Below are 26,921 nucleotides of genomic sequence, written 5' to 3'. Positions count from 1 at the left end.
TCGGGGCCCTCGCTCCCCTCCAGCCCAGAAGACAGCGATGAGCAAGCATGGATGAGAACAGCATGGGGCTGAGGGTCAGGAGACGTGATATGAGCCCTGGCTCTTCTACTGTGGGGCGTGGCACGGGCAGTCCCTCCACCTTCCTGGGGGCTACTCTTTCCTCAGATGCAAAACGAGAGGGTGTGAAAGTGCATTTGCTATGGATATTTCTTTTGCCTCTCCCACTCTTTATTACAGTGATTCTCATGCTTGAGAATCGTTACTAGGTTATTCCCAAGAGCCATATATGTGTTAAAAAAAATTAGCCAGGAAGACCAAAAACACATCAACCTTGGTATAATTTGGGTTGCCAAATTTACCAAGCACTTTTCAAATTTATACTACTTTTAGAGTTCACTATTTCTGGTTTTCCTTGACTCTCCTTTCTATTCTTTCTGCCCTCACCCCCACCTCTTCCTCTCCATCATTAAAGAATCAGACCCTCCGTTAACAGTGAGGGGGTTCTTAGGAGGAACAGAGGAGAGATGTCACTCTCTGGCATTCAAATTCCAGATGCTTTTCAAAGCTAAGACGAAAGAGAGCTGTTCTTGTTCAAAGCAGAGAGGGCAGGTAAGAGTTTAGTAAAAAGGCGTAGGTGATGCCATGCGGAGACCCTGGAGAAGAAAGCTCAGGCCCAGGGGCTCCGTGGCTCCTATCTTCAAAGTCGATTAGCTCAGCTCCAGGTCCAGGATGTCAGAACAGGAGTTGGGCTAAAGATGCTGCTCTGCCCGGACCAATAGGAAGGATAATGGGATGGGGAAGGCAAGACAAACAGCCCCGGGCGCCAGGCCCTGGTCCTAACCACACTAACCAGAGATTCTGACATTGACATAGACAAACTTATAAATCTCCCTGTGTATTCTAAACTTGAGATTCGTAAGAAAATTTCCAAGCCAGAGGAAACAGAAAAGCATTTAGCTGGTCTCTTCAAAGCTCACAATTTCATATCCTTTAGGCAGGTAATGTTTTTCTAAAACTGCAGAAGAGGTGGCTGTATACATGTGTTAGGAGTAGGGGCTGTTATCATCACTCCCGTTTTGGAGATTAGAGTCAGATCTGCCTGTCCCAGACTGAATGTGCATCTGGGCCCTGGGGCAACTGCAGCAGCCAGGGAGGGTCAGCTGTGCTGCCACAGCCCGGAGCACCCCTGGCTGGGCGATGACGTGGGAGCCTGGGAACGTCCTATAATAGAATGCCTCGGGGCAGAGCCCATTGTTCCCTCTCCCATGGGCCACTTGGAAAAGGCCCAGTTCTTGGGATATAGTTACACCCTAGCTGTGACAAGGAACAGGTGTGGCCCTGAGATTTGGTATAACTGAATAACCCAGAGTAACAGGGGAAAAAGACACGTAGAAAGGAACGCGTTTTTGAAAAGGGCAAGGTTTTCATCAGTAACCTTTGCTCTCCCTTCCTCCATTCTCTGAATAACAATGAAACTAAATAAAAGTGAATTATATGTCACTAACAATCAGATACTTTCACTAATAAACAGGGGCAATAGCTGATGATCCTAAACAGCAAGGTTCTCAATACTGAGGCTTTCTAGCTTTGGTGGGTGTTTGGTCTTTAGATACGCATACAGACTTGTCTGATGTCCTGGGAACTTGAGAACATCAAATCAAACCATGAAATGACAATAGAAAGATATGACTCAAAGAGATGGTGAATACCCAGCATCCTTATCCTCTCTTGGGATCAGCAACCCTACCCTGGGTGTTCCTGTTCCCTCTCAGGCTGACACAAAGCAAGCAGCTTGGGCAGGGCTGCTCGGTCTCAGGCCTGCTGCTTGCCTCATGCCTGCCTCGGGCAGGGTGGATGGGAGGAAGTATGTGTTAAAAACTAAGGGCCTGGGTTTCAAGGCCATTCTTTTATTTTTTCCATTGTTTAATAGACTTTTTTCCCCCTAATATTTCTTTACTTATATTGTTTAAAATAGCATAACAAGTCTAGGAATTTAACTTTAAAAATAATTTTGAAAATCATTATTTTTAATTGTCACTTTATATAAAGTGAATTCTAGCAACAGATTAATTTCCTGATTGCATCTCACTGCTACCTCTCCCCTTGATTTACTACAGAACCTAGAAAATATTAATCACTTTAATCGTATCCATATGGACCTCACTGATGGGAAATGAACCTGCCCAGTTCTAGGTTCTAAGCTCCTCTGGGTTAATGTCTGTTATATATGTATTTATTTTTGATACATAGATTCTAGAAGATATTAGGCCTCTAACATACATACGTTAGGGTCATTCTCTTTAACTGTTGCAGTGACGCTGTGCTGGCAAAGGTAAGAGTCAGGAGATGAAGGTGCTACAGTGAAGGACTTAAACAAAGGAGATGATAGAAATGAAAATACCCCAAGACAAAACTGCTGAAGACCCATTAGGTACTAAAAACAACCCCATATAACATTCAAAACTGAGAATTTTATTATTATTTCAACTGAAAACAAAAATCTGAGGAACTTGTACGGGACATTTCAACATGCGAGGGTTTCCCTCATTTACATAGAGCCCTGGCCTTTTGGAGCCGCATTCACGGAGAGCTGACAGAATGAGAGAAAGGCCGCAGGCCGTGGACCAGTCTTGGAGGGCCTAGAAGCTGGCCTCTGCCAGCATTGCCAGGAGGAGCTGCACGGTGGCGGGGGGCAGTGCCCCGGCCCCTCCCGCCCTGCCTTAGGCGGGCAGAGTCCTGCACCCAGCGTGAGGGCAGAAGCCCCTGGGCAGGCATCCCTGGGCAGGCGTTTGTGTCATGGGGAGCTTTAGCAGCATGGAGGAACATACAAGAGTAATGGAGTGAGGAAAGGGAGGGAGGAAAGAGAGCCAGGACAGGAGGCGATGAAGGAGAGGGGAAGAAGGGCAGACAGAACTTGGGAAATGGAAACTCAGTGCTAATGCAAAGAAAAACCCAAAGAAAATGGTCCTTTTACCTTCCACAGGGGACAAGGGAATATGAAATGCTAAAAGAAAACAAACAAAAACAAAAGTAAACCATGAAAAGTCAAATTAATGTTTCAAGAGTCAAAATAAAAATTACATCAAGCTGGAAAATGAAAGGTAGTGGCAAAAATCAGGGCTGATCTAGTAGAGTCCCCTCCTCTCCCCTTCCCCCAAGGCAGCAGTTTCAGGAAAGGCAGGAGGCCCATGCCATGGCCCTTCCCAGGTTCCCAAGACTAACACTGGGGTGTTAAGATAATGACTGGGAGGGCCAGCAGCAATGTCCAGACAGATGACACACAATCGGGAAGAGATCGGTGCTCCATGGAGGTCTGGGTTACTGAGGGCATGAGGGGAGCCTCTGGGTCCCAAACCTGCTCCCTTTCCACCTAGTTCCGCTTAATTGAAACCCTCCATCAAGGGCCCATAATTGCTCCCAACACACAGGCCCTCAGGAGGACAGACAAGTCCATGGATGAAGGTGAAGGAGGCACTGACTGTCAACAGGGCAATCTTGCCAAGGGGGAGATACTCCTCTGCACGGCTGTTCAGTATCTACAACTGCCTCTGAGTTCCTAGACCCAGGGACTGGCTCGGCCTCCTTGGCTCTGAAGCAGTTCCCTGTACCTCAGGAGCCGTCACTGGGTGTGGCAAGGGGAGAACGCAGTAGCACCGAGAGGAAGCTGCGACCTCAGAGTTTGTTTGGGCCTTTGGCTGCCAGAGGCACAGGAAGGCCCTCTGCCAACATGCTGGCCTGTGAAGGGGCCGAGGTCCCTGTCCAAGGCTTTGCTCCCCAAATACTCACTGCTCTGGGAGGAGCTTTTGGGCTTCCCGATGTACTTGAGGATGGGGTTTCGCTTCTTGTCCTCCAAGGCATCCTTTTCTTTCTTGGCATTGCTGCTCTGCTGAGATAAGAGACACCAGGGTTTGGAGAAGGTCCCAGTACCCAGACTGGGCCACTGGCCACCATGCTACTGCCTCTATGACTAGCCCTAAACAAGCAACCGGAAAGCAGACTCATGCTTGTATCTGATCTAGCACATCTGCTTCTGGTCTGGGACTGGAGGGAGGGAGAGGGCTGCTCTAGTTTGGGGATCCTCAATGACTCTCCCGGTCTGCCTCAGCGCAGGAACCGTGCCAAGAGATGCTTCTTTCTAGGGGAGCTCTGTCACCTTCTTGGTCTTCGGGAAGAAGGGCAGCCACTTGTCCTTGTCAGGAGCGGACTGGGCCTTTTCCGCCGTGTTGGGAGGTCGTGCTTCTCGAAGACGGATGCCTGCGTGGCTCATGTAGGTATTGAGGGCGAAGTCCATGGGGGCACTGTAAAAGAGGAATGGGGGCGGTGAATCGGAACGCGCCGGCAGGTGGAAGGGCTGGGACTCTGCTTCACACACGCTCCTCGCCACCACCCAGCGGGGTGGCGAAGGGCCAGGGCATTCAGAGGGAGGCCCAGAATATTCCGGTGGGACAGCAGGCAGAAGCCGGAGAAAAGCCTTGGCTGGCATGACTCCCACAAGAAATCGCATTGTTTTCCTACGCAGACCGCTTCCTAACGAGGGGACAGTGGCCAGTGGGAGGACGCGTCAGTTCACCAAAACATAAGCAACTAAGCTGTGGGCGAAGACAGCTGAGGCCCACAGCTAATGTCCTCAGGCATATACACAGGGGTGGGGTGGCAAAGGGATGCGGAGAAACGCCAGCTGGCCCCTGCAAGTCCAGGTAAGCTGCCTTTGCCACCACCCACCCCAAGTACAAGGAGAAAAAGAGATGGAAATGATCTGTCAAGTAGCTTCCAACTGCCACAGATGAAACTGCCCAGAGCTCTGTGTTTAAAACTGTATTTGCCTCTCAATTCGGTAGACAGATTATCCACTTTGTGGATTGAATGAAGCAAATGTTTCGGCCCTGGCTTTCGTCTTCTCTGAAACAGCCTTCTAACCCCATCTTCTCTCCCTTATTGAGTGCGTGTATGCTCAAGGAATGCATACTCACTTTAACACTGGCTACTGAGAAACAAAGAGACATGTACATAGGCTTCAAGGAAAAAAAAACGTGCCAACAGAGGAAATGTGTTGTACCCTAGCTCCCCTCTGCGGGTGCTGCTAACACAGGCTGATTCTAGCACTGCTCCTTCTTTCGGTGGTCTACGAGAAAGAAGTGGGGAGGCAGACACAGGGCTAATGTGGGTGGAGAAGAGGAGGCCAGGAATGGGAGTGCCGGCAGCTTGGTGTCTTCACACTGAGGAGCAGACCCACGTCCCAGGCAGTGATCCCCGAGTACCAGGGCCTGGGCCTCGTGACCTCCTGGTGGTTACACAGACATCTGGAAACTAAACTTGGACAGACGGCGATCCTCTGAAGCTAGGGACTCCCCTATGATTGGCAGAGATGCAACGCCCAGTAGCTCAACCCCACTCCTTCCCACCTTGATTCAGCCACACAGACTCACTCACCTCCTGTCTTCCTCGTATTTGGACCTGGAACAAAAGAAAGAACAGATGACGCAGACTGCAAAGGCAGAGGCTCGTCGGCCTGTGCAAGACTGGGAGGAGGGTGAGTTCTTTCCTAGAGGAAGGGAGCGGGTGAGGAAAGGGAGGAGGATGATAGAAGGTCAGACTCAGACTCTTGGTCTCAGCTCTGGAGCCAGCCTGGGGCTCAGGAGGTGAGGGTTCTCATTCCTCCGAGGGGCTCAGTTAGCACAGAGTGATGATGATGATGGTGTCCTTCCAGATAAAAGGAAGGGGAATGAGGCAAATACAGCTTCTCGCTTGGTATCTGTTTCAGCCTCTGAAGCTATCACGGAGGAAGAGGCTCCTCTTTGTGTCCACCTAGAACTAAATTAGAAGGGTTGGGCTGACACTGAGGCAACAGGAAAGAAGGTGAGGGCGCAGAGATATATACCGTGAGACCTGATTCAGAGGAACCTATTTAAAAGAGGTTAATGGTAACAGCCACTAATACTGCGTGCTCACCATGGGCCAGGCACTATTCTAAGCTATTTACACGTATAATATTTACACTCAAAATAATAGGTCTCATATCTCCATTTAATGAGGCTAGCGCTTCCTTCTTTTAAATAGAAGCCTTTATAAGCAGGGTGCCTGTGCTGTCAATAATAACCCCACATAACTCCGTGGTGCCCACGACCTCAGAATAGGCTCGGTCAGGTTTTGCCACCATCTCTGGCATGGTCGGGGTGAGTAGTGCCATCTGACTGCTAGGGAAACTAAGGCCCGGAAAGATTCAGGGTTTGGCTGAGGGTCAGAGGGTTGTTTTCAAAGAATACACCCTCCCTGTGGGACCTCATCTAGTTTCATCTCCAACCCGGATCTCTTGTCAAATGCCAGATTCATCTATGCAGTTGTCTACTCAAATCTCCAGTTTGATGTCTAAAGATCTCAGATTTTGACACGTCCGAGCTCAAGACTGAGCTCCCGGTTTTCTACCACAAAACTGTCCCTCACACAATTGTCCCTAAGTCGACTGATGGCACCTTTGTCCTTTTAGTTGTTTAGGTAAGAACTGTGGAGTCTTCCTTGGTTTTCCTTTCTCTCACATCCTATACAACAATTTTTAGGAAATCCTCCTGTTGGTTCCACCGTCAAAATATACTTGGAGCTGACCTCTCTTCACACCCTCTGTCGCCGGTTCTCTGGTAGGAGCCCTACTGCGTGGGTTCCCGTAACTGATCTCCCTGTTTGGAACCCCTCCTTGTTCTCCCACCACCCTCCACCCACCCTCGAGTCTCTCACAGCTCCAGTGGCCCCTCATTCGCTGAGAGAAAAAAACTGAAGACCTTAAAACAGTCCACAGGCTCTGCGAGGCTGCTCTTCTTGTCGCCTCTCTGACTTCAGCACTGAGCTTCTCAATCTCCTCTGGCCACAGTGGTCTCCTACTGTTCCTCAAATACGTCAAGCACGTTCCTACTTTGCCCTGGCTGTTCCCTCTGCCTGGGATGCTCTTCCCCCAAGATATTTCCAAGGATGACTCCCTCACTTTCTTCAGTTGCCCAAATGTAACTTTCCGGATGAGGCTCTATTTGAAATTGCAACCCACTAGCTCAGGTGCTCCTGACCCCCCTCAGCCTGCTCTATCCCCCCCTCCCCACAGCCTTATTTTCTAACATAGTATACAATTTACTTATTTGTTACATACTGCTTTCTCTTCCCACAATAACATAAGCCCCACAAGCATTGTTGTTTGTTTACTAATGTATCCAGGAGCCTAGAACAGTGCTTAGCATCAGTGGGGACCCCACAGAAATTTGCTGGATTGAAATATCACTGTTAGTAGAGACTACTGAGATCATCTAGCCCAATCTCTGTCATTTTAGATGATACCAAGGTAGATGAAATGGCTTGATCAAGGTCACACAACTACTTGGGACTTCCCTGGCGGTCCAGTGGTTAGGACTCTGCGCTTCCACCGCAGGGGGCACAGGTTTGATCCCTGGTCGGGGAACTAAGATCCCACATGCCTTGCAGCGCAGCCAAAAAAAAAAAAAAAAAAGAGTCACACAACTATTGAGTGGAACGAAGTACTGGGGTGAAAAATCTACCTCTAAGCCTGCAAGTATCCCCACAAAGTCATCCCAGGCACCTGGGACACTTTTAGAAAATAAGACTGGAAAGAGGCAACCACAGCAGCTGTGCCAGAAGTTCCTTAGTTAAGTTTAGTTAGGCTAGTCCTCTGATGTGATTAGTTAAAAATAGTTCAATTTCCCATGAACCACCTGCCTCCTGAAGGAACTTTATTCCCTGGAGAATCACAGCGTGGTTCTCACACTCAGCATCAGATATGACCTTAGAGCAAAAAGGGAGAACCGTCAAGAAGAGGCTAGGGAGGGGAAGCAGAAAGCTCCCTGCATTCCTGGAGCCCGTGGTTTGTCATAATCACCAAATTACTGTCAGGAGCCCCAGGCTCTGCAACTCCCTTGAAATTCCTGCAGCCCCAGCCTGAGAAATGAAGCAGGAGGGCTGGACTCTCCCCATCTTTCAGGGGAAGACGGATCAGGCAAGCAGTGGAAGAGGGGGAGAGGTTGGGAAACAGACCCACAAAATACGTCAATCTGTGCAGCACGTTCAGGGGGTAGAAGTGGATCGGAGACTCACAGAATGTCTCCTAGGGCAGCCAGCTGCTTCTCTGCCACCTGGCGTTCGCGGAGAGGGTCCCCATCCAGGTCCAGCAGGTCGTTTTCACCATACAGGCTTCCCAGCCCCAGAGTGCGCTTTGTTCTGAGCCAGAGAGACACACAGAGAAAGAAACACATGTACATCATTGCTGGACAGAGACTGAGGCACGCATACACACATCACAAGAGATGCACACACACCGCAGGGGAAGGAAAACGGGTGAGGAGGCAGCGGAGAGAGCGGGAGGGGGTGCGCCGGGCACCTGTAGTCATGGATCTGCTCCTGGATCTCTGGCATGGCTGCCTCCTGAGCCTCACAGAGAACAGTGCGCACGTCCTCACCGCTCCGCAGGCGCAGGTCTGTGGTGGGAGCCGAGGGGAGACAGGGGAGGGATGTCAGGAGGAGGAGGTTATATCTGCTGAGCATCCTCAAGCCTCTTAACTCCCTGGGGCACCGGGAGGGGAAGCTGGCTTTCTGCCCTCCTGTTAACCAAGGGAAGTGGAGGCCTGGCCCTACCAGGTCATTCCTGAATTCAGGACTGGAATCCTGACATCCAAGTCCAAAGGCAAGGACAGAAACATTTTCAGGGTGTTCTACACTCCATCAAGTGGGGAAATATTAAAGTCCCTCTCTGGATGTGTCCAGACGCTGCTGCCCTCTGACATCATGTGCAAACCTCTGAGAGGCTCATTCTCCTTCCACTGACCCAGGGCTAGCTCGCAAGGCTGCAAAAGGCAAGGAAACCTAACTCCCCACCAGAAACTGGAAGGTGTCTCTCCTGTCCCTACATTCACCCTCTGCCTGTGCCCATAAGCTTTCCTATCATCTGGGCCTGTAAAGTGCCTCTCTTCCAAGGCAGCTTCAAACTGTTACCTCTAGAAAGCTCCTATGATTAGCCTCTCAGACTGACGTCCTCTTTATACCACCTCCCAGCTCTTCTAGTCATGACTTGAGAACGAGACGGGAGCACAGCAACTGCCTAGCTCCCTGGCTCCTCACTCTGTGTGAGCTGAGGAACTTACACAAACGAAACCAAAAGAACAAAAATACTCCAGAGATCCTGACGCTGCAGGTGGGGTGGGTGGAGTGAGGCACTGGTTTCTGTATTTTTAAAGAAGAATTCCCCAAGGGATCCTGATGATCGACCAGGCTTAGGAATCCAATTTCCTCTCTGTACACATGAGCCGACTGAGGCCCAGAGAGGTCACATGGCAGGTCGGCAGGAATGACCCCGGTCTCCTAACCAAGTCTTGTCTCCCCGCGACAAGCTCCCAGGCAGGGTCTGTTCTGTTTGTGCTTGCCCATAAGCTACCGTGAGGCGTTTTGGAGGAACTGTCCCTATTTCCCCCTATCTGCGAACAGCTGCCCAAGGCAGGGACTATGTCCCGCCGACCCCCCGCCCCTTCCTGAGGGCCCAGCACAAGACGGACACCAAAAGGAGACTAACCGTCCTAGGAGCCAACTTACCAATTTCAGCCTGTAACATCTCTGGGATCTTCACTCTCAGAGGCTAAAAGACAGAAGGGTGGGGGCAGAAGTGGTGAGATCCACACACCCCAGGGGTTGTGGGAGATACTGTGCAGAGGTAAGGAGGGCCCCAGAACACTACCTTCTCTCCCCCTTTCCCTACACTACCCTACCCTCCACTCACCTCTCTCCAACTGAATTCTAGGCTCGGGATTTGAGAAGTGGAATCTGAGGTGGCAAGGCAAGTTGGGACTATACTCCGAGGGTGGCACCTGCACTCTTCCCACTCTTATTTCAAGGACATCAAGATGCATAGAACGGAGAGGTTCCAAAAAGTATACTGGTACCAATTTAGCAGCATGGGAGAAATCTTTATGAGGCGATTTGATGGGCTTCCCCTCTCCTTCACTCCCAAGGGAAAACTGGCCTTATGTTACCAAGTCTTCCAGTGGGCACAGTGCCTGGCTTTTCCTTTACAACTACCTGACAGCTGGATATTGGGGTGGTTCCATAACAGCCAACAGGGAACAACTGGCAGCTCTAACCTCCTTACTCAAGACCCATTGAAGGGACAAAAATAAAAATCTTGAGGGAAAGCAGTTTATTCCCCACTCTCATTAGTCCTAGTAGCTTACTGCCAGATGAATAAAGTCATTTTGGAATTAGTTTAGTTGATCAGCTTAGAAAGTCTAAGATGGGAACTGCCCTCTGCAGGCCGAGGTGCCGCCGCCAGCGGGATCCCTGACACATCCCTGGGAGCTAGGTCCAGATGCAGAGTGCTCATGCACCCCAGACACTCTGGGGTCCCCTCCCTCTGAACCCTGCCTTGGGGCAGTAAGAGCACGTCAGGCTGAACTTCAGAAATCTGGGCTCGCCTCTTGGCTCACTGATTTCTATCATCTGATGTCTCTGGGCCTCTGTTTCTTCACCCCAGGGATGGGCAAGGCAAGGAGAGTTGAAGGGAACCAGGGCATTGATCCAGGGGAGAGTAATTAGGACTTGGTGCAAGTTCTTTTTCTCCAAACATTTCAGAGAGAGGCAATGTGTACTCTACCTTGCTACATGTGGACAAAAGAGGTCCAGAGAGGAGATCAATCTTTAGAGTGGAGCTAGGAACAGAATCCAGGAATCCTCTTTAAGAACCGGTCTCCAGGGACTTCCCTGGTGGTCCAGTGGTAAAAAATCCGCCTTCCAACGCAGGGGACGTTGGTTCGACCCCTGGTCGGGGAACTAAGATCCCACATGCCGCGGGGCAACTAATCCCGCGTGCCACAACTACCGAGCTCGCACACCACAACTAGAGAGAAGCCCACGCACAGCAACAAAGAGCCCGCACGCCGCAACAAAAGATCCCGCATGCCTCAATGAAGATCCCACGTGCCGCGACTGAGACCAGACGCAGCCATAAAAATAAAATAAATATTAAAAAAAACCAAAAGAACAAAAAAACCTGTCTCCATTTGGCCTGAGTGTTTTGCTTAGTTTTTCCCCTGCCTCTGAATGGTCCAAACAATATAATAAAATTGAAAACTGTAATCCAGTCTATGACTGCCTTACCGCATTTTTCTCTAGGAAAATATTCCAGATGTCTTTTCCCAAGCTTCGGGAATCCTTGGGGTTTGTTTGCTGATAAACTTCTGCACACAAGTAGAAAAGCTGGGAGAGAGAAAATGGGTCAGAGCAGTGATTCTCAACCAGGAGTGCTTTTGCCCTCCAGGGCACAGCTAGTCATGTCTGGAGGCATTTTTGATTTATATCTGGAGAGGTGCTACTGGCATCTACTGGGTGGAGTCCAGTGATGCAGCTAAAGATCCTGCCATGCACACGACAGCACCCCAACAGAGAATTCCAAAGGTCAGTGGTGCTGAGGTTGAGAAACCCTGGCTTACTTAGCATGTTTCAGAAACCTGTGGTAAGTTATCCCCACCCCTTGGCGCGCGCACACATATTCCCCCAACGCAATCTCTCCTCAACTCTGTATCCTCTCCACACTTGACATTTTGTCTTGTGCTTGTTTATCTGTTGTTTGAAAGGGTTCATGTTCTATTTCTCTTTGTGCTGTGCCTCGTCTTCATTCAGGAATGCTTCTGAGATACCAGCGCTTGGGATGTACACGCAGGTGTGCACTGAACACCTGTTGAGCAAATGGATGCTGACTCTGGCTTCTAACAGTGGCAGCCCCGGAAAGGAAGAGCAGCAGTGCATGCCACGGGCAAGAAGTTTATTCTGGAGAACATGACAGCAGCCCCTCTCCTTCATCCCCCTTCCTAAGCAGCTGAGCAGAACGACAGACGCTGGTAAGGCTGCTGGCTCTGAGCACTGTCGCAGAGCACCCCGACCTCCATCCCCTCATGATGCTTCTCGTCATCACCTTCAGACTGAAGACCTTTTAGCACCTTGCCCCTCTGCCAAGCTTTCTTGTAGTAACACTGTATATTTGCAAAGGGCTGCTCTCTCAACTTCCCACTGTCGGTCTGTATCCACCTTCATTCCAAAAACCTAGAAAGACCATCTCCTCCAAGCAGACCCAGAACGACAGCTTTCTTGGCCTAGCTCTTCCTGCTCCTCCCTGTGCTATCGATGCAGTGAGCAGTGAAGAATCCCTTCCACCCAGGTTGCACCTTCTTTTCTGTTTTGTCTGTCCTCGAGATGCCTGACCATGCCCATGGATCTGACTTATGACATCTGGAGAGCAGGGACAGAGGCCAAGCACAAGCAGGCACTCAGTCGAGACAGACACTTGCGACTTACCAGTGGACTGGGGTCCACCTGAGAGAAGATGTACCGTAGAAAAACCCCCAGGTGAGCCGGCCGTGACTTAAGTTTCTCAAAGTCCTGGAAGATGATGTCGCTCTGGAAGGCAGAAGGATGGGCAGGGCTGGGGGGCAGAGAAGCACCGCCCGCCGCAGCTCAGCTCCATGCTCCCTGCCTGCCAGGGCTGACAAGCGCGGCCCCTCCCGCACGCGCCCTCCCAGCTGGTGCCAGTCCAACCGCTCCTAATCCAGAACAGCAGGTACGACACAGGATGATGAAAGGAGAAAATCAGGGAACTGTTACCTCGTTGTTGAAATAACCCGGGTCATAATCTTCCTCTGGGCCGATAATTAAAGGCTTTGGGCTTTGATCTACACCCTGGAGGAGAGAGGCGAGTTGTAGAGATGAGAGGTCAGAGGACAGGGGATCCAGCCCCCTCAGTGGAGTTTGGTTAGTGACAGCATGGTACTGGAGGGGAAAGCCACACGGGGCTGGTAAACACCGGCATCGCACTACCACCCCCCAAATCTCAGAGAACAGAAAAAATGATTTCCACTTGCAAGAAGGCAACTGCTTCTGGGTGGGGCAGGGCAGACTCAGAGCAGCCTGGTCACATGACGTATGAAGATGGGAAGTGAGAGAAAGTGCTCTCTTCCTGTTTGTGAAAGATCTGAGGAGGGAGTGTCAGCCCACAAAATAAGAACCTAGAGCTTCTGCTGGACTGGTGGGCGGGGGCTTTGTTGTTCTCCTCAACAGACCCCCCCCACCCCAAAAACACGCCCTCCAAACCTAGTGTCTTCCACAGCGGTCCTCTACAGTTACCGTGTGCCTTCCACCCCTGCTGGAGGAGAGCTCTGTGGTCCGTCTCTGCCTCCTTGAGCAAAAGGGAATGGAGCTTTGCCTTCTCCAACACCGTCCCCATCATTTCCCCTGCCTGCTCAAGAATCTATGGTAGATTCCCCATTTCCAGTCTAAAATCCAAGCTTCTCAGCTTGGCTTTCTCTCTTTCCCCCTTATGCCATCGATTAGGTCTGATGAGAAATTTCATACTGTATAAACGTTTTAGACGCTTCATTGGACAAGCCTTTCTCCTAAAGGTTCCTTGAGCTTTCAAAGATTTCCTACCAACTATATTTTTCACTCAATTCACTCTACCTCATTTTCAGTGATTTCCCAACAAGGGCTGTGCTCAGGAACCCATCTGGAGGAGGCACTTCTCATGCCAACTTTTTCTCAGGCCCAAGATACCCTCCTATTCCACCTTCTCAAGGAGCTTTTCCTGACGGTTCCTCCCTGACACTCCTCACTCATTTTTGTTCTCCTGGGTATTTACAGACTCTATGCTCAGAATGACTGAGTATAGAACTCGAGAGACCCAGGAGGCATCTCAGAGATCAGAGTCTAGCACTCACTTATAATGGCATGTTCGAAGCTGCAGAGTCAGGCCTGTTGTACTGGACCTGAATTCCTCAGACACATCCTGAGTATCCTCCTCTCCCCTAACAAACACCCTAGTCTCTGAATCCCTTGGGATCCAGGATCCCCAGGGGGTGTGGGATGATCACTTCTGTCTCTACTTGGCTCTCTAGTGAAACCTGAAAGCACTAGGTTTTTGCTTGTTCGGGCGGGAGGATTTATTTTTTTAAAGTCTTTACAAACATACAGTTTTTCTGATTGCAAAAGCAGAATATGTTTATCATAAGAAAATCAAACATTGCAGAATTACATAACGAAGTCTGAACTCCCTATGATTCCACCCCCCAGCTGCTGCAAGTTTCATGGATAGTACAGGTTTCCACCTTTGCTCTTACTAACATAGATTATTATTAAGAAAATGGAACTATACTATATTTGCTCTTATCACTCAAAAATAACAACTTAAATAGTTTTCAGAAGTTGAAACAAATTCAGAGAAGGAGGAAAAGGACCCCAAGACCGATTACTCTACACCTGCTCCTATTAGCCACCTAAAGGAAAACCTCCCTTAAGAACACCATGTGCACCTGACCTTGCCTGGCAGCCTGACCTTGGCCCTGTAGCACTACTAAGGGGGAGTGGTGGTGGTGGTGGTGGAGGAGTGGGAGGGGTGATCAAAGAGCATCTAGGACAGGAGGCAGCCCTGCACTGGGGCTCAGGAAAACTAAGTTCTAGTCTGATGCTGCCATTAGCAAGCTGAGTCCTTGAATGGTCCCTTAGCCTTTCTCTGCCTCAGTTTTCTCACAGAATGAAGATTCTAATGCCTATCTCCTTTTCTGGCGGTAAGAATTAAATGAGATTTGTTCCTAAAGGACCTAGCACAGCAGCTGGTACACTAGGCATTTTAATACATGTGAGATCCACTTCCCTGCCTTTCCCCCCTCCAAGATCTGAAAGTAACTAAACTCTGTCCTATGGGGAGAACTAGAGCATCAAATGGTATATGATGTTGGTTTTAATATAATGGCAAATTTCCTTTAAAAATAAATTTAAGTTTTAAAAAGTGAGCTAGCTTAAAGAAAAATATTAAGTAACATTATATAGTTGCTATGAGGATATGGAAAAAAAAAATTATGGTGGTAGCAGATGAATTTTAAGAAACACTGCTTTACAAAACTCGGAGCTTTCTTGCCAGGGTCTCTAACAAGGAATGACCTAACCTCTGGCTGAACAATGACAGGCAATTCCCTGGCTCTCAAGTCAGCCCATTCCATTGTCTGAGAGCTCAGATTCTTTGCAAGCTTTTTGCATGGAGCCAAAAACTGTCTTCCTGAAATCTCCCCTGGACCTAGTTCTACCCTTGAAAGCAGTGGCTTTCAAATCAGGTTTTGCAGAACCTTAGGGCTCCAGGGAAGTGCCCCTGAGGTGGGGGCTGAGGTGGGGAGATTGATCAGGAAAAGTCCCAGATAGCTAAGCATTTATTTGTTTTCTGTATTAGGGTACCAAATAATAAGATTTTGCTCAAGAAAAGGACTTTGCTAAAGAAAGAGAAGATTGAAAATTAGTACTCTGGAGAAACGCTGAACCAACCTATCTCCCATTCTATACAGACATTAAAAGAAAGACCAGCAATCTGCTCCTTGGACATCACTTCCCTACAGATGCAGTCACTGACTCTTCACCCAGAAACTGAGACAGCCTTACTTCCATGTATGCATTTATACCATGTTCTTCCTTTACTATTTGTCCTCTAGTAAGTGTCTATCTCAAAACAGGGTTTAGTCTGATCGTTCAAGGCCACGTATGGGTAACCCAGTTCTGAAAACAGGGAAAGCAAAAGCGCACGGTGGCTCTCATCACTCACCTGGTCACTGCTGGGGGGAACCAGTGCATCCGAGCCCTGCCGCCTGTGGTGCTGGGCCACACGGGCCATGATCACAGGGGAGGTTCGAGGACTGTCCAGCCCAGGGTCTGACAGTACTGAGTTCCGGTTCACCAATGACTAGAGGAACAGAGAATTCTGTGAGAAGAAAACTCGTCCAGGGACTTCCCTGGTGGCTCAGTGGTTAGGAATCCGCCTGCCAATGCAGGGGACACGGGTTCGAGCCCTGGTCTGGGAAGATCCCACATGCCTCAGAACAACTAAGCCCGTGCGCCACAACTACTGAGCCTGCACTCTAGAGCCCACGAGCCACAACTACTGAGTCCGCGTGCCTAGAGTCTGTGCTCCGCAACAAAAGAAGCCACGACAGTGTGAAGCCCATGCACCGCAAAGAAGAGTAGCCCCCGCTCGCTGCAACTAGAGAAAGCCTGCACGCAGCAACGAAGACCCAAACGCAGCCAAAAATTTTAAAAAAAGCAAAAAAAACCTCATCCAGAAGACCCTCAGGGCTCTGCTCGTTGGCTAATAAAAGTCCAGTACTTACTCTGTGCCTGACATTATACTAGCCCTTGGTTATGTATCACCTCATTTAATGCTCACAATAGCCCTTTGAGGTAGAAACTATTATTCCTCCCACTTCTCACACAAGGAAACTTAAGACTTGGAGAGGTTCTGGGACTTGCTGAAGGTCAAATAGTTAGTAATGTGGTATTCCCTGGATGCAACCCGGGCAGTCTCAACCCACTGCCCACTAGGCTGCATTGCTTCCAGATGTGGAGCCCGCAGGGGAATGTCAACTGTGGATTATTTAGGACCCTCCTCCCCCTTCTTGGTGTCTTTCCGACATACTGATCCTTCCACGTACATTCATCATCTTCCCATGAATAGACAGGAGCAGTAAAGAAATAAAATTCCAACTATTATTTAAAATTAGGTTTTAAACATGTTTTCAATTACTTATTCACATATCTAATTAAGCTGGCTACGTAAATATTTTGCTCACACCATTATTACTTCTTCCATTCACTCGTATTTTTATATTGCAAGTTTATATTTGCAATTAATATATCCAGACTGAGAACACCTAGAAGACAACCTTTAAAGCCAAAGCCTGAAGTTCTTCTGACCACTCCAGAAAAGATAAGCTGTTCAAGTACAGAAAGATCTGTGACAAAGAAAGAGAGGCTGCCACCTCCGATTAGGCCAGGTTCATTGTATTACTCTAAGACGGTGTTATTCGCAGCCAGGTGGCAATGCGTTTTTGGTCCAGTCACTGTTTTAGAGAATTTTCGTCTCTGCTCCCTTACATTCAAAAAAGGCTTGCTACAGTTAAAGACATGGCCTCTTTCTCCACCCGACTCTATATAACAGAGTTGACAATGATAAAATAGAAGCCAGATTTGCTGATCTTGCGTGTAGGATGCATTTGAACCCCCTTTTTTTGGAACCCAGAGCAGAATGACTAAAACCCTTGGAACTGGAACTATACCAGAGGGCCACAGATGATAGGCCAGAGGCCTTGGTGTAAGCAGTGAGCATAGAACCTTTAGGTGTTCAGAGAAGGAAAACCGAATGTATGGTTTTAAAAGGGTCTCCCCCCGCTTTGGCACTCACCTCGCCGAGGGAAGGAAAGCGCTCTGTGCCAGAGTCCAAGCCACTGTCCCCCTCCTGGGAATCCAGAGAGAGTCGGCCTGAGAAGAAAAGAGTTTACACAGTAAGGAAGGAGCTGTGGCCTGGGGGAAAGAAGGGCCTTTATTCTGGGAACCTGCGCCCAGGGCAGGAGGGCGAAGCTGCCACCTGCCTTTCTTTCCCAGTTTCCCTTCAGCTCTCTTACACGACTCCCTGAGAACCTCTACACCTAGCTTTTACCTACCCGTACACCTGAGCCCAGGCAGTGTCACCTCCTAAAATAATCCTCCATAGCTCTACCTTGCAACGAGTGCTACCCTTCAGCTCATCCCAACCCTCTTCTGGTTCCCATCCATTTCCTCTCATGACAGCATCTCTTGAGCTCCTAGCTGCTAGGTGCTGGTAGGCACGCTGTTGTCTGGACCACCATCGTTCTAGTATCTCCCTGGCACTTATCTATCCAGGGCTACTGGTTATACACTCATTTCTACTGAATAAGTTGTATCCAAGTTCCCTGTCACTGGTACTGCTTTCTCTCATTATTCTATTTCTCAGAGGCAGGGACTATATTTTTCCCCCGTGAATCTGCCCCAAAGGGAGGGGACAACAGAATAGATAAGAAATGTAGACTAGAGATGTGCCAGAGAAAAAAGGCGTGCTGAGGGGACTCACCTTCTGATGATCTCTGGCTGGTGTCACCGTATAGTGGAAGTATGTCCTAAAAAAGAAAGGTCCGGAGGGTGGACAAATGCTGTGAACCTCTCCCCCTACTGTTTTCCTCCAATCAACCCTTCCCTCAGTCTCAGCAGATAACATCTGCTTACAATTAGCGGCCTCTTCTTCTTCATTGCCTGAAAAATGCCCCTTTGGAAGAGGTATTGCTTCATTTGTACAGTTTGAGGAGAATGGTGACCCCTAATGGTGAAAAGGGAGCTTTACTATTAGTAAAATTCTAAAAACTTGATTTCTCACCCTGGACCTCAAAGCGTCTATTGCCTTAGTTGGGCTGGACACAGAAAGAACTTCCAAACTATCAAGGAGCATGAAAAGCTCTAGCAGATGGAAAGCTCTGCCTCTAAAGATCTTTGAAGACTGACAGGCGCTGGACTGGGGCTGACCAGCCATTTGTGGAGGGAATTATGTTGCTAGTGCTTTACTGTTTATGATGCAATCTTGTCTATATCTCATTGAGTTTTTCAACAACTCTGAGGCAGGTATAGTACTCCCATGTTATAAATGAGGAAACAGAAGCCCAGAGATTTTAAGTAACTTGCCCAAGGTACACAGCAGGTAAACTATAAAGCCAGGGTTGGCGCTCAGATCCCTAGATTCCAAGCTGAATGTTTCAGACTCAACCGCTTACAGAGCACACGAGCGCAGAGGCAGCCGCAGCAGCAAACATGCACTGGCCCCGTGCTGAGGGCATCCTTTAATTCTGACAATACCACTATTAGGCAGATCCTGCCGTAGCTCCATTTCATAAATGAGGACACCAAGGCTCCCGGGGATTAAGTCGCTTGCCCAAGAGTCTTAAAGCTGGTGGGCACTATAGCTGGGAGGTGAATCCAGATGGTCTAAGTCCTGAACCTGAGCTCCTATCAACCATGTGACACTGAGAAGGCCTTCAGAAAATAAAAGTTTAAATTGGATTAGCCTGTGCTTCCCAGACTTTTTTGATCTGGATGTTCTGAAAAAGAAAGTAGATAATCCTCAAATAATTTCTATTGGCTTTGGCAAATATTATTCTTGGAGATCTTAAAGTTTTTGGAGAGTTACTTATTTACCCAAAGAATTAAGGCCTGATGGAGAGAAGTAAGACACTAATTAATACTCAACTCCCTGACTAGAACAGATAAGGAAGTGCCTCCTCTCTGGGATTTCCCACAAAGTGTGGTTAGGACTGCTACAGATCCCTCTCAACTGACTGGGGATCCTTTACTTAGGCTGACTTTTAAAAGTGCTCGTATTTCTTTGAGAAGACCCATTACTGGAGGGAGAGGTGATGGGAAAAGCTACCAGATGAATACTGAGTAAAATTAGTGTCGGAATATACATCAGCTATGAGGAAACTACCCAGAAGGGGATGGATAGTTAGGATTAAAGCCAACAGTCTGATTTATTGCATATTTATTTCTTTCTATTGCAACTGTAAGCTGCTGGAGGGCAAGAAACAGGCTATTGCTTTTTATGGGACCCAAGTGTCAGGACAGTGCTCAGTCTCTATGGTGCTATATAAAGAACTGCTGACCTCTGTTTCTCTGGAAGACACTAAACACTCACTAGCTCAGCCCTGCGGTCCTGTATGACTCGTTAAGCCTCTGTCCCAGATTTCTCCCTCATTCTCCCCTCCGTCCACCTGCACGTGCCCTTCCTAGAGCTAAGCCTACCATCACTCACCACTAAGCCACCAGTCTCCTGCTGGATCTTCAGCTGTAACTGAGTGACTCGCCGCCGGGCGCCTTCGATCTGCTCTTCCAGCAGGCTGCCGGGGTTCCGGCTATACACCTCACAGATACGCTGGGGGGCGGGGTGGGGGGCGAGGAGGACAAGGAAGGGAAAAGGCAGAGGAGTGGTTAGTAGAGAATGGACGACTCACCAGTGGGGAGAGTAGGCAGTTATCCCAAAACAAAGAGGAGAGAAAGGAGATCTCTGCCTCCTAGGAGATACATGTTATTTCACCATCACTCAGGAGCAGAAAGAGGTATAAACAGTGAGAAAAAGAACACGAGGCAACTAGAGAAAGAAGGCATGACACAAAGGCCCGTCCTAATCTGACCTGTTCTTAAGGCCTACTTGCTAAATGAGGTCTTCCTTGACTGCTGCTGAAGGGTTAGATATATAAGTGACTGGCCAGACCAGCACACACAAAAAAGTGCTAAGGAGGAAACATACACACAGTGAGAACCACAGGAGATGAGAGGAAGAAGCACCCCCGTCCCCGAGCCCTGTGGCTGGGAACCACTCTGAGACTTATCTAGCATCCTCCCAGCATACGGCAGAGCACAGCATGTGTGTTTAGAGCTTGGGCTTTGCAGTCAGGGAGGCCTGGCTCTGAATTCTGGCTTACTAGCTGTGTAGGCTTGGGCAAGCTTTAGTACGTCCTCATGGATCAAATGGAGATGACGGTACCTGCCTCTGGGGATGGCTGTACGTTCTGAATGAGATTATGTATGGAAAGTGCTGAGCAGAATGTCTGGGGCATAATTACTTGACTGAATACATGGCAGCTATTATTATTTTACTACCAAATGAAATGCTCAGTGAAATTGGCGGGTTAAATAGTTAAATAAAGACGTCGGGTGCACATTTTCTCCAAGATCGTCTGGGGCCATACTTGCTGTCTCATCTTCTCCATGCCTCTCAAGCCCCCAACCCTCCTCTTAGTCTCTGCAGATGGTATCGGCTGGTAAGAACTTTCCCAACTTTACTCCATTTCAAGGCATCTGCAGCCACCCTTTCCCGCTGCCTCAGAATAGAAACTCTGTCTAAATCTTCCACAAGGTTAGTGCCTCCAGCTGCCTCGGGCTCCTCCTGGGCATCGTTCACATATCTCCAAAGTCTCCTCTTTCCAATGGCTCCTTTCCCTCATCCTACAAAAATGCTTGTTTCCTGTCTTAAAACAAAAACAAGCCACTACAACAAAACCTTTTCCATCAAGTCTGATTATTCTTCAAGCTACCGCCTCAGTCTTTTCTCCTCCCTTTCACAGCCACATGTTTCCAAACAGGAGTCTCTATGTAGAGCCCAGACTTCTTAGCCTTCCGGTCACTCTTCAGCATACACAGCCTAGGTCCCCTCATCACCTCGCTCTTCCAAAGGCGAAATGACCCAACGGCTGAATCCAATGGTCTCTTCTTAGTCCTCATCTCTCCAGACGTCTTTAAACACCCACCTCCTCCAAATGCTATCCTCTTTTGACTTCTTAACTCGACACTGTCTTGGGTCACCTCACACCCCTCTCCCCAACCATAGCTTTACCCCTTCCTCCTCTCTTAAATCTAGGTGAGCCTTCAGCCCCGCAAACATTTATAGAGAGCTGATACACACCAGGCCCTGTGCCAACTGTGCAGGAGGAATATGCAAATGTAGGCATGGTCCTGGCCTTTAAGGAACTTAGTCCAATAGAGGAGGACAAATAAATAATTAAAATACAAATACAACAGCAACTGGTGTGATGTTAGAGGTTGGTGCGGTGTGCTACAGAAGCACAGATGTTCCGAAATTCCGCCCTCAGCTCTCTCCTCTTTTCTGCAGTGGTGCCCTAGGTGATACCGTCTAGGCCCCAACTGCAACTACCACCCGTATGCTGAGGCCACCCGAATCTCTATTTCAACCCAATCTCTTCTCCTGAGGTTCATCCTTGTTATCTCCATGTGCCTGGTGGATGATCTTTTTATCTGAACCTCCCATGGGTGCTTAAACTCAGTACATCCAAAGATTACCTTCATTCCTTTCCCCTAAACCCTGTTCCTCTCTTCCGTCTCACTCCATCAATGGTATCACTGTCTATGTAGGCACACAAACTTGGGGCTATCTTTTCTTTCTTCTTCTTTACCTCCCTCTTCCAGTTGATAAGTTCTACTGATCTGACCCCTGAGATGTCTCCCATTGCCATCCCTCTTTCTGTTCTTTTTTCTTTTGGCCACGCCGAGTGGCATGAGGGATCTTAATTCCTCGACCAGGGATTGAACCCGTGCCCCCTGCAGTGGGGGCGCAGAGTCCTAACCACTGGACCGCCAGGGAATGGAGGGAATTCAATACCTCACGTTGCCATCCCTCCTTCTGTTCTTACTCCTGCTGTTCTTGTTAAATCGGTCATCATTTCTTATCTACTGCAACAGCCTCCGAGATAGTTTCCTTATGTGTCAATCCACTTAACAAACTTTTCTAAAGAAAACTGATTTGAAGATATGATCACTCCCCTACTCAAATCCTTTGATCAATTCCCACTGCTTTCAGAATAAACTTCAAGCTCATCATGGTACTGAAGGCCCAAAGCACATTCCAGAGTGAAAGAGACTGAACCCAACTGGAATGTCATCTCATGAAGCCTTCTCTGACCACTGCATAATTAATTATTCCTTCTTTTGGGCTTTAATGGCATTTAAAAAATAGTTTAAAAATTATTATCGACATATAATTCACATAACATAAACTTCACCATTTTAAAGTATACAATTTAGGGGACTTCCCTGGTGGTCCAGTGGTAAAGAATCCGCCTTCCAATGCAGGGGACTCGGGTTCGATCCCTGGTCGGGGAACTAAGATCCCACATGCCACGGGGCGACTAAGCCCGCGCACCACAACCAAGAGCCGAAGCACGACAACGAAAAAGATCCCGCAGGCTGCAACTAAGACCCGACGTAGCCAAAAAAATAAAGAAAATAAATAAATATTAAAAAAAAAAAGTATACAATTCAGTGGTTTTTAGTATATTCACAGAGTTGTACAAACATCTCCACTATGTAATTCCAGAACATTTCTATCAACCCAACAAGAAAGCAGTCACTACCAATTTCCCCTTCCTCTACCTCCTGGCAACCACTAATTTACTTTCTGTTTTTATGGATTTACCTATTCTGGACTTCCACACAAATGGAATCATACAATATGTGGCCTTTTGTGTCTGGCTTCTTTCACTTAGTCTGTTTTCAGGGTTCTTCCATGTTAAAGCATGTATCAGTACTTCATTCCTTTTTATGGCTGAATAATATCCCATTTTATGGATACAACACATTTTGTTTATCTACTCATCAGTTAATGGGAATTTGGGTTGTTTCCACTTTTTGGCCATTATGCAATTAATCAATGCTATTATGAATGTTTATGTACAGGTTTTATGCTTTGAACTCTCTTGGGTATATACTTAGGTGTGGAATTGACAGATCGTACGTTTAATATTTTGAAGAACTGCCAAACTGGCTGCACTACGGTGGGAGTAGATTACTACTCCCATCAACGGTGGGAGTAGATTAGGATAGCGGATATGTAGACAAAATATAAACAAACATTTCTCCAATTTCTCCACATGCTCACCAATAACTGTTATTTTGGCTCTAGCCATCCTAGTGCGTGTGCAGTGGTATCTCCTAGTTCTGGTTAGCCTCTCCCTAGTGACTAATGATATTAAGCATCTTTTCATGTGCTTATTGGCCATTTGTATGTCTTCTTTATTGGACTGTGTATTCAAATTCTCTGCTAACTTTTAAATTGGGTTGAGTTTTAAGCGTCTATTACATATTCTGGTACTAGACCCTTATCAGATATATGTGCTGCAAATATTTTCTCCTATTCTGTGGTTGTCTTTTTACTTTCTTGATAGTGTCCTTTGATGGATAAAAGTTTTTAATTTTGATGAAGTCTAATTTATCTTTTTTGGGGGGTTGTTTATGCTTTTGGTGTCACAGCCTAGAAACTACTGCCTCATCCAAGGTCATAAAGATTTATACCTATGTTTTCTTCTAAGAGTTTTATAGTTTTTAAAAATAGTTTTAGCTCTTACATTTAAGTCTTTGATCCATTTTGAGTTAAATTTTGTTTATTGTGTGAGGTAAGAGTTCAAATTCATTCTTTGCATATAGATATCCTGTTGTCCCAGAACCATTTGTTGAAAAGACCATTCTTTCTCCACTGAACTATCTTGACACTGTCAAAAACAAACCAACTGACCATAGATGTATGGATTAATCTCTGGACTCTGAATTCTATTCTACTGATTTATAGGTCTATCTTTATACCAGTACCACACTATCTTGATTATTCTATGACTTGCATCAAAATGTAAGTATCAGCACTTATTATAGTGCAGTATAACTTTATCTTCATTCATTCATTGATATTCTACTGGATTATAAACTCCTTAAAGGAAAGATTCATCTCTCACTTATCTTTATAACCATTCTAACCTTTGTCCCTAGCACTGGCCCATGCCTCCACTGCAGTACACACACAGTACCTAGCACACAGCAGGAACTCAATGTTTGTTAAATAAATGAGTATATTTTCATGTCTTGGTGCCTTTGACCTATGCTGTCCATTTACCAGCATTCTCTTCTCCATCTCTTTTGCCTACTGAAGCCCTATCCTTCAAGGCCCAGCTGAAATACAATCTTCTCAGTGAAGTTTCCCTCACATTTCCCATTATTAATTAACTGCTCTCTTCTTTGTTCTCTTATTGCAAGCTCTTTGTTCCTCCCACTCTCTTACCGTAATATGAATTTTCCCCATGAGACTGTAAACATGTTGAGGGCAAGAACTGTCTAATCGTTTTAATCTCTGTATACCGTAGGAACTAAAGCAATGCTTTACATACAGTGGGAACTTAGAAATTTGTTGAATTCAAATGAAGGGGCAAGGAGCCCATTGTAAGCCATGGCTATTATAGGAATCTGGTTATTCCCGTCCAGCCAAATTAATCTTCTTCCTGTTCTCCCTGTGCATCATTCCCCAGGCCTGGAAATCTCTCTGCATCCCCTTCTCCATCAGCCTGGCCCGGCATTCACCCCCCACCTCCACCTTCCTTCCCTCTTATCCTTCCCTTCCCAGAACCTCTAAGATCAATTCCAACTGATTTGCCTCAGTTCTCATGTTCCCTCATTTTATTCTACCTGTCTCATCACTTGTTTGTATTTTCTCTACATAGTCACCATTCTAATCTATTACCATAAGCTCTATTACCCTATTCACTCTATCCATCACATTCTGCTTTAAGAAATTCCACCGGCCTATGACAATTCTTTAGTAGTTCTGAAGTTTGACTTTTTAAGGTTTTACTGTGATAGGATATGGCCTGCAAATTAAGTTGTACACATTGGCAGATTGTTCTGATAAAGTAGTATTTCATTAAGGCAATGGCCAGTCTACCCTCAGCAGCGACCTTACCTGTAACTCTTTTTCCTCCTGCCTCAGCATATTCCTAAGGATCTGGGTGGCATGTTTTTGAAATTCAGGATCCTAAGAATGGAAAATATGACAGCAGTGAGAGTTGGGGACCAGATCGATAGCTTTTATTCTCGTCTACCAGCTGACTCCTGGTCGAGGAAGGCTATGAGAGTAGAGCCCGGTTCGTAAGAATGTTTTGTGTAACACTCAGTATCTCACTGAAATTCAGTAAACATAAAATCTGATTTTGATTTCATTCCTAATTTCCTAGAAACCCTGGCTGTAATCACATCTGGTATCAATTGCTCTCTGAAGTCTCCCAGGACTTGCTGCTCGGTCTTCTTTCCAACCAGAAAATCCTGTTCCCTATTCCTATCTGCCTCCTGTCCTCTTTTAACTCCTCACACAGGTTATCCTGGCCCTTGGGTTCTCTCCCTACTATTCTCGTCCTTTCCTGACTCTCTCCCCTACAGACTAGGCTCCATATTTCATTCCTCCAAGCAGCCTTTTTCCCCAGGAAGCCTTTTCCCCTGCTCCTTGACTTATTCCATACCCTTGTAACAGTGACTGGCAACAGTCTTTACCGATGCCTCTGACCAGGTCTGGAGGTGTGCACCTCCTCCCCGATGGGGGGAGAACTCTCAGAGGGCCTCCTTAGCGTCTTGCACACACATAGCAAACACACGGCATGCTGCTAGCTGATAAACTGCATATGCGCTTACATGCAAAGAGGACACTAAGGCATGGAACACCCCTTTAATGCAGCTCCCTCTTGCTCCACTTTTTGATGGCCTTCATACAGCTCTCTGGCTTGTCTCTTCCTGCCAGCCTGCCATTTGATTTAACCTGCTTTCATTCCAATGGGGAGCTCTTCAAAGGGGCACCAGAATGAGGAGAGGAGTAGGAGGACCATTACCTGCAGAGGTTTGGGTCCTGTGATGCGCTGTGGAGGTGGCAGAGGTGGAGGGGGTGGTGGTGGTGGGATCACAGGGGTGACTCGGGGAGCTCCTGCTGGGACTGGGTCCTGCTGGGGCCCAGAGACACCAATGGACGAGGGTGAAGAGCCCAGGAGGGTCAGTGCAACATAGGCACCAGCTGGAGGAAGGCAAAGAGAGGCTTGCTCAAGTGGTATTGTTCTCAACAGCAGACATTCAAGGTACAAAGGAGGGGGTTCTCCCTTCTCCTTCCATTAAGCTTATAGTTCTGCAGGTAAAGTTCTCCTTACTTTTAATGCCCCACCTGTTCTCTAATTTCTGTCCTTCCATCCTGCATCAACACAAGTATCCCTTCCTTCCCTTTCCTCATGCAGAGACCTCAACCAAAATCCCACCCGTAACTATCTGGGACCTGCCTGCCCAGTCCCTTGTTTCCTGGGACTGGGAGAGAGGAGTGAGCGGTATCTGAATGAGACCTGGTCTTAGTAGAATATGATCTAAAACGTAGGGCAAAGATGGGTGGAAAAATAAAGATGTCAGATGAGAGACTAATAGTGTCTCCACTTGAAATGACAGTGGGGAACTGTGGTAGTCTACAATGATCAGGCCAAGAAGAAAGACTCGGCTGCCTCGCACATCTACAAAGGAAGCCTCCTGGGGCAACAGGCCTGCTTCCACCCGTGCCCCATCTGATCTCCTAATTTCTTTCATTGTCAGCTCTCCCCAACTCACATTTGATAAGCTTCACCACTTCCAGATGTGAGCTATTGGTCACCATGGTGCCGTTCACCTGTTGGGGGACAAACGACATTATTGAGTAATGGCAGTGGAAGCCCAGGGGATCCTTC

General features: G+C 47.6%; 1 protein-coding gene across 11 annotated transcripts in view; it reads right to left on the bottom strand.

Moving 5' to 3' along the window:
* ARHGEF11 (Rho guanine nucleotide exchange factor 11) overlaps positions 1-26,921 on the bottom strand; it is a 111,691-nt gene that overhangs the window by 16,891 nt on the left and 67,879 nt on the right. For 6 of the 11 annotated variants that reach the window (XM_082421086.1, XM_082421084.1, XM_082421079.1 and 3 more), the window contains 17 exons: positions 26,806-26,863; positions 26,055-26,233; positions 25,139-25,210; positions 19,655-19,774; positions 17,930-17,975; positions 17,243-17,319; positions 15,611-15,748; positions 12,634-12,708; positions 12,328-12,429; positions 11,134-11,232; positions 9,577-9,619; positions 8,372-8,468; positions 8,089-8,211; positions 5,431-5,454; positions 4,154-4,298; positions 3,787-3,886; positions 2,975-3,004 (listed from right to left, as the gene is read on the bottom strand). In XM_082421086.1, the coding sequence (XP_082277212.1) occupies positions 2,975-3,004; positions 3,787-3,886; positions 4,154-4,298; positions 5,431-5,454; positions 8,089-8,211; positions 8,372-8,468; positions 9,577-9,619; positions 11,134-11,232; positions 12,328-12,429; positions 12,634-12,708; positions 15,611-15,748; positions 17,243-17,319; positions 17,930-17,975; positions 19,655-19,774; positions 25,139-25,210; positions 26,055-26,233; positions 26,806-26,863 (1,528 nt within the window). The remainder of the gene's footprint in view (positions 1-2,974; positions 3,005-3,786; positions 3,887-4,153; positions 4,299-5,430; positions 5,455-8,088; positions 8,212-8,371; positions 8,469-9,576; positions 9,620-11,133; positions 11,233-12,327; positions 12,430-12,633; positions 12,709-15,610; positions 15,749-17,242; positions 17,320-17,929; positions 17,976-19,654; positions 19,775-25,138; positions 25,211-26,054; positions 26,234-26,805; positions 26,864-26,921) is intronic. The other 5 variants (XM_082421085.1, XM_082421087.1, XM_082421081.1 and 2 more) reach the window with 4 other exon arrangements.

Source organism: Balaenoptera physalus (assembly GCF_965194825.1).
Source record: "Balaenoptera physalus genome assembly, chromosome: 1".
In the NCBI taxonomy this organism is placed as follows: domain Eukaryota; kingdom Metazoa; phylum Chordata; class Mammalia; order Artiodactyla; family Balaenopteridae; genus Balaenoptera; species Balaenoptera physalus.
This window is presented reverse-complemented; position numbering and strand designations above follow the sequence as displayed.